The 15,656-nt window shown below is 37.6% G+C and overlaps 1 protein-coding gene across 2 annotated transcripts in view; it reads left to right on the top strand.

The window, feature by feature from the left end:
- Positions 1 to 2,076: 2,076 nt before the first annotated feature.
- Positions 2,077 to 15,656, top strand: part of DUSP19 (dual specificity phosphatase 19) — a 59,448-nt gene continuing 45,868 nt past the window's right edge. The window contains exon 1 of one of the 2 annotated variants that reach the window (XM_053698542.1): positions 2,077 to 2,370. In XM_053698542.1, coding sequence (XP_053554517.1) covers positions 2,145 to 2,370 — 226 coding nt within the window. In that variant the 5' untranslated portion in view covers positions 2,077 to 2,144. Of the gene's footprint in view, positions 2,371 to 7,858; positions 9,237 to 15,656 lie in introns of those variants that run through there. The other variant, XR_008400125.1, reaches the window with a different exon arrangement.

The raw sequence follows: 15,656 nt of genomic DNA, 5'->3' as shown, positions 1-15,656 counted from the left end.
CACAAAAAGCTTACTGCTTTGTTAGAGCAAATTACCTTAGTTACCCTGCATGTCTATGTGTTTAACCCTTGCAAATGGGGTTGAACACATAAAAGAAGTACCACTGTACAACTATAGCTGCTGATGTTATGCTCTATAGGTCCAGAGTAGTACTTCCACTATATGTTTAATCCCTTAGTAGGGGTTAAACACATAAAGGTGCAAGGTCACTTGTCTTGTCTTACCAAATTAAAGCATGTCTTTTTTTCTACTATAATGTTGTATACAAAGTGACTGTTGTTTTGATACTTTCAACTCATAATATGAGCACAACCCGACAAGCACAAAAAGCTTACATCTAGCAGGAGCTTTAATTAGCGATCCACTTGTAATCTGGTCCTAATTTGCTTAAAGGGACACTGAACCCACATTTTTTCTTTTGTGATTCAGATAGAGCATGCAATTTTAAGTAACTTTCTAAGTTATTCCTATTATCAAATTTTCTTCATTCTCTTGGTATTTTTATTTGAAAAGCAAGAATGTAAGTTTAGATGTCGGCAAATTTTTGGTGAACAACCTGGGTTGTTCTTGCTGATTGGTTGATAAATTTACCCACCAATAAACAAGTGCTGTCCAGGACACTAAACCAAAAAATAGCTTAGCTGCCTTCTTTTTAAAATAAAGATAGAAAGAGAACGAAGAAAAATTGATAATAGGAGTAAATTATAAAGTTGCTTAAAATTGCATGCTCTATCTGATTCACTAAAGAAAAAATTTGGGTTCAGTGTCCCTTTAAATCTGTAAGCTTTTATACAGACTGGTAATTCACTACTGCAATCAAAAATTATAAGCATTTTTATTAATTAATTATAAGCATCTTAATGGAATTTTTATTAAAATTGTATTATGGAGCCAGAACAGTACAGTTTGGGATAATTGTGACACAGTCATGCTAATTTGCATATCTGGTGGTGTCTGTAAAAAATCTATAACAATAAACAAATTAGTTCCTTCCTCTTTTCATTTATATTTTATGGCATATATTTTTATTTAAAGGGCAGTTATAGTCTAAATATTAGATGATCTTATTTGTTAGAGCAAATTACCTTAGTTACCCTGCACCTCTATGTGTTTAACCCTTGCAAATGGGGTTGAACACATAATAGAAGTACCACTGTACAACTATAGCTGCTGATTGTATGCTCTATAGGTCTAGAGTAGTACTTCCACTATATGTTTAATCCCTTTGTAGAGGTTAAACACATAAAGGTGCAAGGTCACTTGTCTTACCAAATTAAAGCATGTCTTTTTTTCAACTATAATGTTCCTTAAACAGATTCTTCAACTTGCTGTTCAATATTTTTAAAAACTAGAGAGGGGATTGTGTTAAAACTGTATAATGTATTAAAAATGTAATGAAAAAATCCAAATTAATCATTTTAAAATTAAAAATATATATACAAATTTAAATATATATAGCATTATTGAAACACATAACTTTCTTTGATATATTGTAATTTTTTTAATTTTCAGATCTGGTTTTAGTAAATAGAATTATTCGGTATATAACTGGATGCAATTTCGTAAGGTTAATTAACTATTTTCTTAATATTTAAATGTAGCATTGCCATTCTATGTATTATGACAAATGTACAATTTTTGCAGAAAAAATATATCTGATAGAATCTTTTAATTATTTTATAGTACAATGTTACTGATCCTTAGAATAATCTGGAGAAGAGATCTAAAATAGTGTTTCATTGTCTAATAGTGTGACTTGACAGCTCTGGCAATCTCATTGACGAACAAATACATTTGCTGCTTTGAAAGGCATAGAAATGTAGATACTTTTCAACAAGAAAAAATCCCCAAGTGGATAATATTTTCAAATGTTTATAGGATTGTGTTATTTTAATGTACATTGTACTGTATTTAATAGAATGTAGACCTTTTTTGTATCTAACAACATGTTAGGGTGTTAGGTAAAACGTATTTCATTACTCACATTCTGTTTGTACAGGAGCAGAAGCCAATCAGATTTGGCAATTGTTTAACCAATAGAAAACAGTTTCACATGACAACAGAAGACAGCAGTGAGGAAGTGACAACATGCTATTTTCAGTGTTGTGAAGCTGTAATAGTTTCTAAAGCTCATTCCTAGTGGGATGCACTCACTAGGAAAAGAAATACAAAGCTTCTCTAAGCACAAGCTTAGAAAGCAATGCACAAGGGTCACAACATTATCAGGCAAGAAGATAATAGAAACTTGGAAAGACAACCATGTGCAGGTTGTGGATGACCCAGATCAGAGTGATGGATCAGGCTGTGGCTATATTCAGGACCTCAGTTTGGATCTGCAAGTAGGAGTTGTTAAGCCGTGGCTACTTCTTGGTAAGTGTATTAATGCTTTCTAAGCTTTAAACGTTCTATTAAAAACCAAACACAAAAACCAACTGCTAAATAAGGACATTTGAGGTGATTTATTTTGTTAACAGAAAAGACCAATTAGTATTGTATAGGTTTTTTTTTCTTCATTGTTACAGTCAGACTCATACAGAAAACAGAATCAGAAAATAAGCCATAATGTGTAAGGATGTATTCCACTAAAAAAACAGTTCTGTGTGTCCTCATTAGGGCACCAAATACAAAAGTGCTATACCTTTAAAATAGAATAATGTGGAAATAAAACCACCGTATGTGCTGTATTTTCTTTACATATCAAAACCTCATTGCATCAATTTAAAGCAAGAGTTAATAAACAAGATCGTTACATACTAAAAGGAAAGGAACAAAAACTCACCAACTATAGGTAATGATTGAAATAAAGGTGGAATCTCAACCTGTACTGTACTGTATGAACCCCTGAGGATGTTTCCCATTTGATATTTATTTTGCCCTGAAGAAGGTGAACAGTCAATATATCACAAAAGGCAGAGTTTCCCAATTCCACCTTCAAGCATTTATTTGTGTATGTAATGTAAGAGGGCATCTTTTAGGGCAATCACCTACCAATGACAGTGACATTAACTCCTTCAGTACCTGAAAATTCAGAGAAAAACTTGCCCAATAGACTAAAGAATTTTTTAAATTTTTGCTATTACCCTATGACATGATACACTCATGAGGTGTAGTTGATACCTGCAATAGTGTCTGGTGTACTTTATAGAAATGAGAGAGTTCAGCATGGCTGGGTGGAAGGACAGACTGAGTGTGTGTACATATTTATGCTTGAACGAGTATGGTGAACTGGGGGCAGACAGGCAGACCTGGTATTATGATTAGGGAAAGACTAGGTTTCAGGTAGACAAAGGGGATCAGCGTAGGCTGACCCCCTGTCTCCACCATCTTTAAGGGGGAGGTGTCATGCTACATTCATGAGTAGTAGTTGATACATGGAATAGTCACACAGCAGAGATGGTGTGGTGTCTCAGCATTGACAGGGTTAACCTGAATTGTCTTTCCTTTCTGTGTTATATTCTCTCTGTTTCTTGCCTTCATTGATCAAAAGACCCCCCACTCCCTGCTGTGCATGAAGCCAACATTTGCTGTTGGTGTTCTGAGATAAGTAATACAGGAATTGCACCTCTGAATCAAAGAAAGGAGGCTGGGATCTTGAAAGGGGTTATAAAATAGTCATGTGACCAAGGGGGCTGGTCTTTGCTAGACAAAGGGTAAATTCCAAAGATATAGTTGAATGCAGCCTAGATATATGAGAACTTTACTGGGATCTTATATGAACAACATCTAAACAGAAGTTTATTCAGGCCTACTGGAAGCTTAGTGATATGTGTGTAATTGTAGGTTTGTGTTTTTGATTAAGTCCCATTTTATTTTTAAGAACTGTATTTTACATCTATTCTGTTTTTGTATGTGCCTGTCATAACTGCCTAAGTTCTTTGCCTTATCCTTTGTATAGCTGTGTCTTTTCACACTTACATAACTCCTCCCCAACAAGCAGTTTAAATTTCCCTCCTACTCATACCAAATTGCTTGATTGTTGAATCCAGCTTCTCACCCTCTAACCTCCTTGCAACCTTTGAGACAGACGCTGCTCACCTCTCTACCAAACACAGGACCGGAACCGGCAAGCGGTGACGTCACACGCCATCGCACACGCTGCAATTTCCCCAAACTCTGCAGGGGAACTCCACTCTGTCCGGACAGACCTCACCCATTACTACTACTAGTAAGTCTCAAAAGCGCTTCCTTCATACTCATACCGCAGTAACTTACGATTATTCAGTAATAACTCCTGACATGCCTCAGAATCTTAGTTAGGTTTCCTTCATATTTAAACGCTCTATTCTACCTATATTCTTAATTATTCACTCTCAATACCTAACTACTGCCTAAATCTCATTAGCTTTAATTGTTGCCTTAAAGTTGTACACTATGTCTGCTGCCAATAAAGATTAGATATGGTCTGTCTAAAACTTTAACTTGCAATTGCATGTTCTTATATGTGGGAACCAGTTTGACAATACTGAGTGGGGCTTAAGGCTCTGAGGTCTCAGCCATTGTCACACCTATCCTTATAATAAAAGTGAACTGTATCTATTGATTCTGAACCTTGCTGCCTTCCCTCACCTACACAGAATCACTGATACTTTCACTACACTCCTAAGCCTGCAGTTGTGGTCCTAAAAATTCCCTCTCTCCTTTACAGGGGTGAGATTATCTTCCACAGGCTGACAATAACAATCAAGCCTATACTATGGACCCAGCAGCCTTATTATCTCATGTAGAGAAATTAACTCAAACTGTAGATAACCTTACAACAGGGTTAAATACACTACAATTAGAAAACTCTGCCCTAAAGCAATACATCAATGAAAAAATTGATACCCTCACTACACGTATTAGTTCTAGTGAACCCCAACCTAATCCCCCACAAACATTTAGTGGTATTCGTTCAGAATTTAGGGAATTCAAAAACTCATGTTCCTTATATTTTCAATTAAAACCCAAAACATACTTCAATGATCATTTGAAGGTTCTCACCACAATCTCCTATCTGCGTGGCGAACCACGTATATGGGCAAATTTGTTTTTTGAAACCAATGACCCATTGCTGTACTCATTTGATCAGTTTTTTAAAGCAATGGGACAGCTTTATGATGATCCCTACAAACAGCTGTCTGCTGAGACAGCAATGAGGTCTCTGAGACAACATAAAAGGCCTGTGGAGGACTACATCGCAGAGTTTAAGAAATGGTCCCCTGATACACAGTGGAATGACCTTTCCTTGCGCAATCAATTCCACCTAGGCCTCTCAGATACTCTCAAGGATGAGCTAGCCAGACAACCCCTCCCAGAGACTTTAGAACTCCTAATAGATGCTAGCATCACATTAGACAGACGCATCAGAGAGAGACGCTCAGAAAAGTCACACTTAGAAACATCCACTAAACAAACAGTTACTACTCTGCATCCACCTAAGACAACTACAAAAGCCTCTGAAATCCCTATGGAACTCGGGTTCATCAGAGGTCCATTAACTCTACAGGAAAAATTAAGAAGAAAAGCTTTAGATCTCTGTATGTATTGTGGAGGGATCGATCACTCTGTAAAGGACTGCTCTCAATTACAGCGTAGGAAGGGTAAGATGAACACCACAAGTATATGTTTATCTGCTAAACAAACACAATCTAATCATTGCTCCCTTCCTATCTTATTACAGTGGGATCAGCAAAGACTCAACTCACAAGCAATCCTTGACTCTGGTGCCAGCCACAATTATATAGATTACCAATTCACTACTGTAAATAAAATTCCACTAGTTAAGAAAATGGTGCCTAGTGTACTTCGTTTTATTGATGGTAATGAAATTACATCAGGACCCATCTTATACCACACCATACCTTTAAGGCTTACCACACATGACCAACACACAGAGTTTCTTACTTTTGATGTTATACCCTCACCTCTATATCCCATTATACTTGGTATCAGTTGGTTTAAACAACACGATCCCACTATACAATGGTCAACTTCACATGTCATCTTTGATTCTCCTTATTGTAAAAATTTGTGTCTCCATCATGAACAAATTTTACTTGATGTTCCTTTACAAATCCCCAAGGAATACATAACATTCGCTGATGTCTTTGACAAAAAAGAATCAGAGAATCTACCCCCTCATAGGGTTTATGACTGCCCTATAGATCTCCTACCAGGAGTTGATATACCTTACGGCCATATATTTCCCCTCTCTGATCCTGAGTTACAACATCTGAAAACTTATTTGGCAGATAATTTGAAGAAAGGCTTTATACGTCCTTCCACCTCCCCAGCTGGGGCTGGTATCTTTTTTGTTAAAAATAAAGATCAATCCCTAAGACCCATTATTGATTACAGAGAGTTAAACAAGCGTACGATAAAAAACCGCTATCCACTGCCTTTAATTCCTCAACTCCTTGATAGATTACAAAATGCTACTATATACACTAAATTAGATCTAAGAGGGGCTTACAACTTGGTACGAATAAAGGAGGGTCATGAATGGCTTACAGCATTCCGTACACGTTACGGCCTTTTTGAATATACTGTGATGCCATTTGGCCTCTGTAATGCCCCGGCTACCTTTCAGTACTTCATAAATGATATTTTCAAGGATTTTTTGGATTTATTTATGGTAATATATTTGGATGACATACTCATATTCTCTACCTCACTTACTGAACACATCAAACATGTCACCCTAGTATTAACACGGTTACGAGAGAATTCTCTTTATGTTAAACTAGAAAAATGCCTATTTCACTCCAAAGAAATTAAATTCCTAGGTTATATTGTATCACCCCAAGGTATCCAGATGGATAATGATAAGATATCGGTAATTCAAAATTGGCCTTCCCCAAAAAGTAAAAAGGATATACAAAGGTTCATGGGTTTCGCCAATTTCTACAGAAAGTTTATTAAAAATTTTGCTGACTTGACTAGACCATTAACTAACTTGACCAAATCTGACACACACTTCATATGGAACGATGATTTAGAAGAAATATTCAACTTCTTAAAAAAAGCTTTCACTACGGCCCCTATCCTCCAATTCCCTAATTCTGAGTTGCAGTACATCTTGGAGGTGGATGCATCTAATTATGCTTTAGGAGCAATCCTCTCACAGAGGCAGACTCCAAAAGATCCTCTGCATCCTGTTGCCTTCTATTCACGAATTCTTAATTCAGCTGAAATAAACTACCCAATAGGTGATAAAGAACTGTTAGCAATCAAAACATCATTGGAACAATGGAGACACCTTCTAGAAGGGACCCTTCTTCCAATCTTGATTTACACGGATCACAAAAATCTAGAATACCTACAATCTAATAGGACTCTCAGCGCACGACAGGTCCGATGGAACCTATTCTTGGCTAGATTTAATTATCTTATCACCTACCGTCCTGCAAACAAGAACAAGAAGGCTGATGCCCTTTCAAGACACTTGGTGGACCAAGTGTCACATCCAAACCTTTCACCTCTAATTCCTCTTGACAGATTCTTAGCTTTAACTACAGAACAAAACATTCAGTTCAAATCAGCACAACAGGCTGACTCAAATAAACCATTACAGGTCTTGGATTTACACTCGGATGGGTTGTATTATTATCAACAACAAATTTATGTACCCAACAGTCTCAGAGCAACAGTCTTAAAAACTTTACATGATTCTCCATCTGCTGGACACATGGGCATAAAGAAAACTCAAGAATTAGTCTCCAGATTCTTTTGGTGGCCTACCTGCCTCACTGATGTTGAGGATTACGTTAAAACCTGCTTAATCTGCGAAACTACAAAAAAAGGGAGGACTCCCCCTTACGGGAAATTGATCCCATTACCGACTCCTGACCGTCCTTGGAAGGACATAGCAATCGACTACATAGTCGACCTACCTATTTCTGAAGGGAATAACACCATATTAGTAGTCGTAGACCTATTTAGTAAAATGGCACATTTCGTGCCCTACCATAAGCTCCCAACTTCTTCTGAAACCATTTCCTTAATGATACATCATATATTCAAGTATCACGGACTCCCGAATAGTATCACCTCAGATAGGGGAACTCAATTCACCAGCCAATTCTGGAAACAACTTTGTCACTCATTGGGTATTTCTAGACGTCTCAGTACCTCTTTCCATCCCCAAACTAATGGCCAGACTGAAAGGACAAACCAGTGCATTGAACAATATTTGAGATGTTTCATTTCAGCTAAACAAGATACCTGGACGCAACTACTACCATACGCAGAATTCGCCTTCAACAATTTCATCCATTCCTCTACAAAGTTCACACCGTTCTTCATTAATTATGGTTTCCATCCTTCTTTTGAATGGCATTCTATGGACAGCAACAGCTGTCCTGTTGTGAATGACCTCATCAACACTATTAGTGAATCTTTTTCACTAACTGCTGAAAATATTCGCATCGCCAAGGATCGCTATAAATTCCATTTTGATAAAAAAAGGATTTCCTCGCCTAAATATAGAGTAGGTGACTATGTTTGGTTATCAACACGTAATCTACATTTACCCCTTCCTTCCAGGAAATTATCTTCCAGCTTCATTGGACCATTTCCCATCATAAAAATTGTGAATATGAACGCTGTTACCCTCGCATTACCAGCAAATCTGAAATCCCATCCTACCTTTCATGTGTCTCTCCTCAAGCCTTATAGACAACTTCGTCACCATGATCCTTCTATTCCTCTACTTCCTCATCTACCGGATGCCACCCTGGAGTATGAGGTACAAGATGTCTTGGACTCCCGACGTTTTCGTGGGCAGCTTCAGTATCTGGTCCATTGGAAGGGCTACCCTGATTCGGAGGACTCCTGGGAACCGGCTTCCAATCTCTCTGCCCCCCGATTGGTGGCCAGGTTCCATGAACGTTATCCTGATCGTCCTGGACTCGATCCCCGGAGTTGATCTTTGGGGGGGGGGGGTCCTGTCATAACTGCCTAAGTTCTTTGCCTTATCCTTTGTATAGCTGTGTCTTTTCACACTTACATAACTCCTCCCCAACAAGCAGTTTAAATTTCCCTCCTACTCATACCAAATTGCTTGATTGTTGAATCCAGCTTCTCACCCTCTAACCTCCTTGCAACCTTTGAGACAGACGCTGCTCACCTCTCTACCAAACACAGGACCGGAACCGGCAAGCGGTGACGTCACACGCCATCGCACACGCTGCAATTTCCCCAAACTCTGCAGGGGAACTCCACTCTGTCCGGACAGACCTCACCCATTACTACTACTAGTAAGTCTCAAAAGCGCTTCCTTCATACTCATACCGCAGTAACTTACGATTATTCAGTAATAACTCCTGACATGCCTCAGAATCTTAGTTAGGTTTCCTTCATATTTAAACGCTCTATTCTACCTATATTCTTAATTATTCACTCTCAATACCTAACTACTGCCTAAATCTCATTAGCTTTAATTGTTGCCTTAAAGTTGTACACTATGTCTGCTGCCAATAAAGATTAGATATGGTCTGTCTAAAACTTTAACTTGCAATTGCATGTTCTTATATGTGGGAACCAGTTTGACAATACTGAGTGGGGCTTAAGGCTCTGAGGTCTCAGCCATTGTCACACCTATCCTTATAATAAAAGTGAACTGTATCTATTGATTCTGAACCTTGCTGCCTTCCCTCACCTACACAGAATCACTGATACTTTCACTACACTCCTAAGCCTGCAGTTGTGGTCCTAAAAATTCCCTCTCTCCTTTACAGGGGTGAGATTATCTTCCACAGGCTGACAGTGCCTTTGTTTTAATTTGGCACTGTAACATCTATTTGTATTTTGTCATTAAAATATGAATAATCTAATTCTATCTTTGGGCTCTATTATCTGTTTTGACAAGAGACAAGGTTGTAATCGCATAAACTGGAAGGATCACTGGAACTTGAAGGCTGAGTGTCCCCCTCCCTGGAAAGGAATGCCAGACTCCAGAGTTTGAACAGGTCATGGTTAATTTTCTCTCCAGTAAGGGTAGGGACCATCATAAGGGACAGGAAACATCTTTGATGGTGGTTCAGGGCAAGCTTCTGGGATTCACCGGCCCTTGGGAAAAAATATATTTTTATTGGCTGACAATACCTTCAAATCAGAAGCTTCTATGGAAATACTGCTTTATGGGTCCAGCGTCGAAGAGCTGTGCTTAAAAAAACTTGACCCCAAATTGGGGAATTTTGTGAATAAGTACTGAACTGGGGTCAGCAACTAAATGCGTCCTTTTTGGTGAAGGTTTTTTTACCTTTTTAAGTAAATATCTGTCCACCTTTATGGCCCTTGCTAAGCTACAGTTTAACATGAAAAAGGCTGGAAGAAATAGAGTTTAATTTCCCAGTAATTTTAAAGGGACACTCAAGTCAAAATTAAACTTTCATGATTCAGATAGAGAATGCAATTTTAAACAACTTTCCAATTTACTTCCATTAACAAAATGTGCACAGTCTTTTTATATTTAGACTTTTTGAGCCACCATCTCCTACTGAGCATGTGCAAGAATTCACAGAATATACATATATGCATTTGTGATTCTGATGGCTGTCACATGATTCAGGGTGAGTGAAAATAGACATTATTTTGAAATTTGTAAAGCTGCAACAACTAATCGTCATAATCGATTATAAAAATAGTTGTCAACGAATCTCATAATCGATTAGTTGGTTTTTCAACCTTTATAAGTATATATTCGTTATTTTTAGAGCAGACTAGATATTTCCCCTAACCTTATAGCTGGTTAAGGGTTACTTTGAGAGGCCCCTTGCCAAGGTAGAAAACACTTAGCATTGGTGAAGAGCTAACAAAGATAAATATCCCACTGGTGAAATTGGCAAAACCCTACTTATACACCTCAACAGCCTTTTCGCTGCTGCAGGAAATATAGCTGCAAACAGAGAACCAGCCTTAGCCAGAAGCATGTGGACATGTTGAGATTTTTGCATTTCAATGCAAAGTTTCTGAAAGAGTGAATAGCAGAATGTGATAGCCTAACTCTTTCTAGTTCTACCTCTTTTCAAACAGTTTGTGGTTTTGTTTTGTTTAATTATAAAACTATGCTCTGCTGCTTAAAAATTGAAGAAACAGTTGTGTTAATGTAACGTTTTAGTCTGAAGTTTATATTTTTAACACTCATTATGTGGATTTTATTTAAAACATAGAAAACTATTATTGATTCTTTTTTTATCCGATTAGTCGATCAATCGAAAAAATAATCGGCCGATTAATCGATTATGAAAATAATCGTTAGTTGCAGCCCTAGAAATTTGTCAGAAAACAATCTACTTCTCATGTAAAGTTCAGACTATTGTATTTCTTTTTGAGATGAGATCTTTGGCAGGTTAACTGCGTTCCGTTTTTGGTTTGAGTTTGGCTCCTTGGAGTTTTACCAAGATTCTAAAACTGGTTGTGGCCTGTCTCAGAGCATGGGGAATCCAATTAGTCATTTATTTGGACAATATTCTCCTTATGTTTCAAGACAGGACTCCTCTTCTTCGACAACTTCAGTTGGGGTTTGTCATCATTGTAGACCTGTCTACTTTGTCCTCCACTCAGTCATCTTTCTTGGCTTTCAGATCAATATGGTTGCTTTGTCGCTCTCTCTCCCTTCTATTAAATTGGATCTCATTCTGAGACAGATTTCTGAGGCCTTATCGACTTTTAAGATTCCTTTGCAGCATTTAGCTTGCAATATTACTCTCAGCATCTATTTACGTCATTTTTACGGCTACCATTTACTACAGTATGATGCAGCAATTCAAAAAGTCTGCCTTGCGGCACAATCCATCTTATTCCCAGATGGTTGTTTTGGACGCAGGGATCCAGACCAAAATGCAGTGGTGGTTAAGCCACATCAAAGTGTGGAATGCCAGGGCCATTTTTCGGCACAAATCCGGATTTTATTTTGTCTTGTCTTTCACCACGCTACTCTGACAATGTCAATTTTTTAGAGCTTTTAGCTGGGTCTTTTGCAGTTCACAGCTGTGCCAAAGACCATTCCCACTGTCCATGATGGACAGTTTGACGGCAGTCCAATAGGTTAACAAATTGGGGGCGAAACTCATTCAAGACTTTTGTGAGACCTGAGATTAGACCTTTACCTGTTTTGCTTGAGCAGAGACATTTCTCTGCGGCCAGAGTATCTTTCAGGTCTGTCTAACAGAGTGGTGGATTAGTTTTCCCGTCAGTGGAGCGATCTCAGCAATTGGAGACTTCATCCCTCTGTTCCTTTTGGCTGGATCAAATGTGGGGTCCTTTTCTTATTGATCTCTTTGTGTCTCAGAACAACTTTCAGATTGAGAGGTATTACAGCTGGCTCTGGACACTTTCAGTCTGGCTGCAGACATCTTTTTTCAACAATGGCCTCTGACTGGGTCTTACACCCATTCCCCCTACTTGATAATACTGAGGGTTATCCTTAACATTTGTCGTCAGGGAGTAAAGTTGTTGTCATAAAAGGTATTTGTCTAAGAGAGTGATTTGTGGCCCTGCTGCATTAAGGTGTGCTGTACCTTTAAGGACGCCTAGAAGATCAATTAGGTCTTTTTGTTTGCAGTATGATGCTGCTTGTGTATGGAGTGACTTCTTACTCCAGCAGTTTGCTGTTTAGCTATACTGGTTTGATATTTGGCTTGACTTAATTTCTGTATAAAGCCCTTGTTTTGGACTGATTTGGTATTTGACTTTAGCTTGTTTTTTTTTCATTTCTGCATTTGTTAAAAGACATAGTGACTTGCAGTTTGCTTGTATCTGACTATTTCATTTGCACTTTTGCTGCCTTTTACCTTGGATGCCTTTGCTCTCAAAAGATCTGCATTTAATAAGCTACTTTCCATTGGTATTTAAATTTATAAATTTACAGTTGCATTCTAGTACTTTTTTGATCTTTTACTTTGTAGGTGCTGATTAAAATACTAGAGAGAGTTCAGCTACTAAGTTTAGTCTAGCCTCTGCTTGGTTACTGTGTTTAACTTGCAGTGTCCCGGTAAGGGTTTGTGGTGAGTTGGGCCTCTCAGCCATTGAGCCCAGCTTGTTTAAATGGACAGTAAAGTCATAGTTAGACATTCATGATTTAGACAGAGCATACAATTTAACCAACTTTCCAATTTACTTCTATTATGTAATTTGCTTCCTTCTCTTGTTATCCTTTGCTGAAAGGTTTATCTATGTAAGCTCAGGAGAGCAAAGAACCTAGATTCTAGCTGCTGATTGGTGGCTGCCTATATATATATATATATATATATATAATACAAAGGAAAAAGCGAGGACTCAGGAACTTGAAGCCAGGTGACTTTATTGGATATACAAGGAGTAGCACTAACACAGGTGTGCAAGGGGTGCTAGACCTGACGCGTTTCGCGCATGCTCACATGCGCTTCATCAGAGATCTAGTAGTGTTACCTGTGAAAAGGTAATATAGAGAACACCAGCCAATAGAACATTATACACAAAAGTGGGCAGTACTAATCCCGACACTAATCCCTATGGTAATTAAGTGAAACTACTAGTGAGTGTGATATGACTAAAGTAAATAAGTAAATAACATCAGTGAATAACAATCAAAAATCTATTGATCAATGGAAAAGTAAGTGCAAGGGAAAAAAGGGGAATTATTTTAAAAGTGATGTTTGTATCAAAGTGATAATAAATTGATAAAAATGAACTATTGGCAAGATATTTTTTTTACATTCAAAATGAGAGATAAAAAGAGGTGGAAAGGATCTAGGGGAAGATTTTCTCCTCCTCTAAACTCCATAGCTATATTAAAAAGCACACATTATAAAAGTGCATTAAAGTTTCTTTTTTTCCTTTTTTTCACCTCATGATATTGTTCTTTAATTTATTAAATTCTATTTAAGAAAAATCTTTTACTTAATTTGTTCAGGAAGTCACTAGGAATCAATGTTAGAGTCTTCATAAATTCTGTAAGTTGGTTTTCTCTATGAGATTTATGGCATTAGATTCCTGCATTGGTAACAGGGACAATTGTAATGTTTCCTGTACCATTAGAACACTCAATTCAGTTTGCAAATCTAAGTTTTGAGTGAACTAATAAAGTGAAATGGGCACAATTACAAAAATTGACAAAGGTCAGACTTATAAAAATGAAGAGCAAAAGGATACAAAAAGGGAAAACTAAAATACTAGGCTAAAACAATATGTATCTACAAAGGAAATATATATGTAATAAAAAAGAAAATGTATATATAATAAAATAAAAATAAAAATAATAATGGACTCAGATGGTCATAACTTTTCTGTATTACACAGGTTGAGAATTAATCTAAGGGCTGGAGCGGGACATATAGGTTTATTGTGTCAGTGTACCCCTAATGGCCGGACAAATTTTTACAGTATATAGAGTGAATACCTAATTGCTGTGTCGGGACCATAAAGGGGAACTATGCCTATTGGTCATTGGTTACCTGCTCGATATAAGCTTAATACAAATGACAAGGGCGGTAACCCTTGAAGTAAAAAAGAAAAAAAAATGTTTAAAAAAGTATATGAACGAACTTGTGTGTGTATGAACAGAGGAATTTATAAAAAAGATTGATGAGGCTCCCTAATGGAGGAGTAAGAGGGTGAGGTCAGAAAGAGAAGTGTAGTATGTTGGGTAAAAGTAGTATGCAATTCTGAATTTTTTTTAGGAGTTTCATCTTCTAGAGATAATAAATGTTGTCTGATACGGTCCTTAAGTGGTCGTGTGGTAAGACCTACGTATTGTTGGGAGCACTGCCGACATGTTATGAGGTATATTACAAAACGGGTAGTGCAATCTATTCTTTGTTTGATAGAGAATGTTTTGCCTGTGATAGATGAGGAAAAATAATCGGTTTTCTGAGTGTAATTACAACTCTTGCAGATATGGCCACATTTGAAGAAGCCTTTGTTGAGGCTGAGCCAATGTGTCCCAGGTGTAGGTTTGTTAGTGAAATATTTCCTAACTCTATCCCCTACTGTAGGGGCCTTCTTGGCTACACATTTAATTTGTTGTTTAGTTATGTGTTTTAATTTGGTATCACTCTGGAGGATAGGAAGATATTTGTGTACTATTTTGCAGATCTCATCAAATTGTCTGCTATACTGGGTAGAGAAAACAATTTCATCAGTAAATACATTTTTCTTTGTGGTGTTAGTGGTATTTCTACCATTGTAGCTTGAAAACAAAGACTGCCTATCTATTTTGCTCACTTGGTTGGCTGTTTGTGTGAGTGACTTCTTATTATAACCCCTTTCTAGGAGTCTCTGAGTGATGGAGTCTGCTTGTATTCTGTACTGTTGAATGTTGGACCAATTTCTACGTGCCCTAATGTATTGGCCTTTGGGAATGCCTCTGATGGTATGTCTAATGTGGCAAGAATCAGCTCTTAGTATGGTGTTTCGTGCTAGGGTCTTCCTATGGATTGTGGAAATGATGTTGGATCCTTCATCTATTTGAAGGTGTAAATCTAAATAGGCTATGGAGTTGGGTGATAAAGTATACGTGAACTTTAAGTTAAACAAGTTGTCATTGAGAAGGTCCACCAGGATATGGGCCTCTCTCTGGTTACCAGAGTTCCAAATGACTATGAGGTTGTCGATGTAGCGACCGTACACAGCTAGATTGTCTCTGAGGGGGAAGTCATCAGCATAAATGCTGTTAAGTTCCAGCCAGCCCATGTATA

Source organism: Bombina bombina, chromosome 1 (assembly GCF_027579735.1).
Source record: "Bombina bombina isolate aBomBom1 chromosome 1, aBomBom1.pri, whole genome shotgun sequence".
Taxonomy (NCBI): domain Eukaryota; kingdom Metazoa; phylum Chordata; class Amphibia; order Anura; family Bombinatoridae; genus Bombina; species Bombina bombina.
The sequence above is the reverse complement of the archived record's forward strand: the minus strand, read 5'-3'. Positions and strand labels throughout refer to the sequence as shown.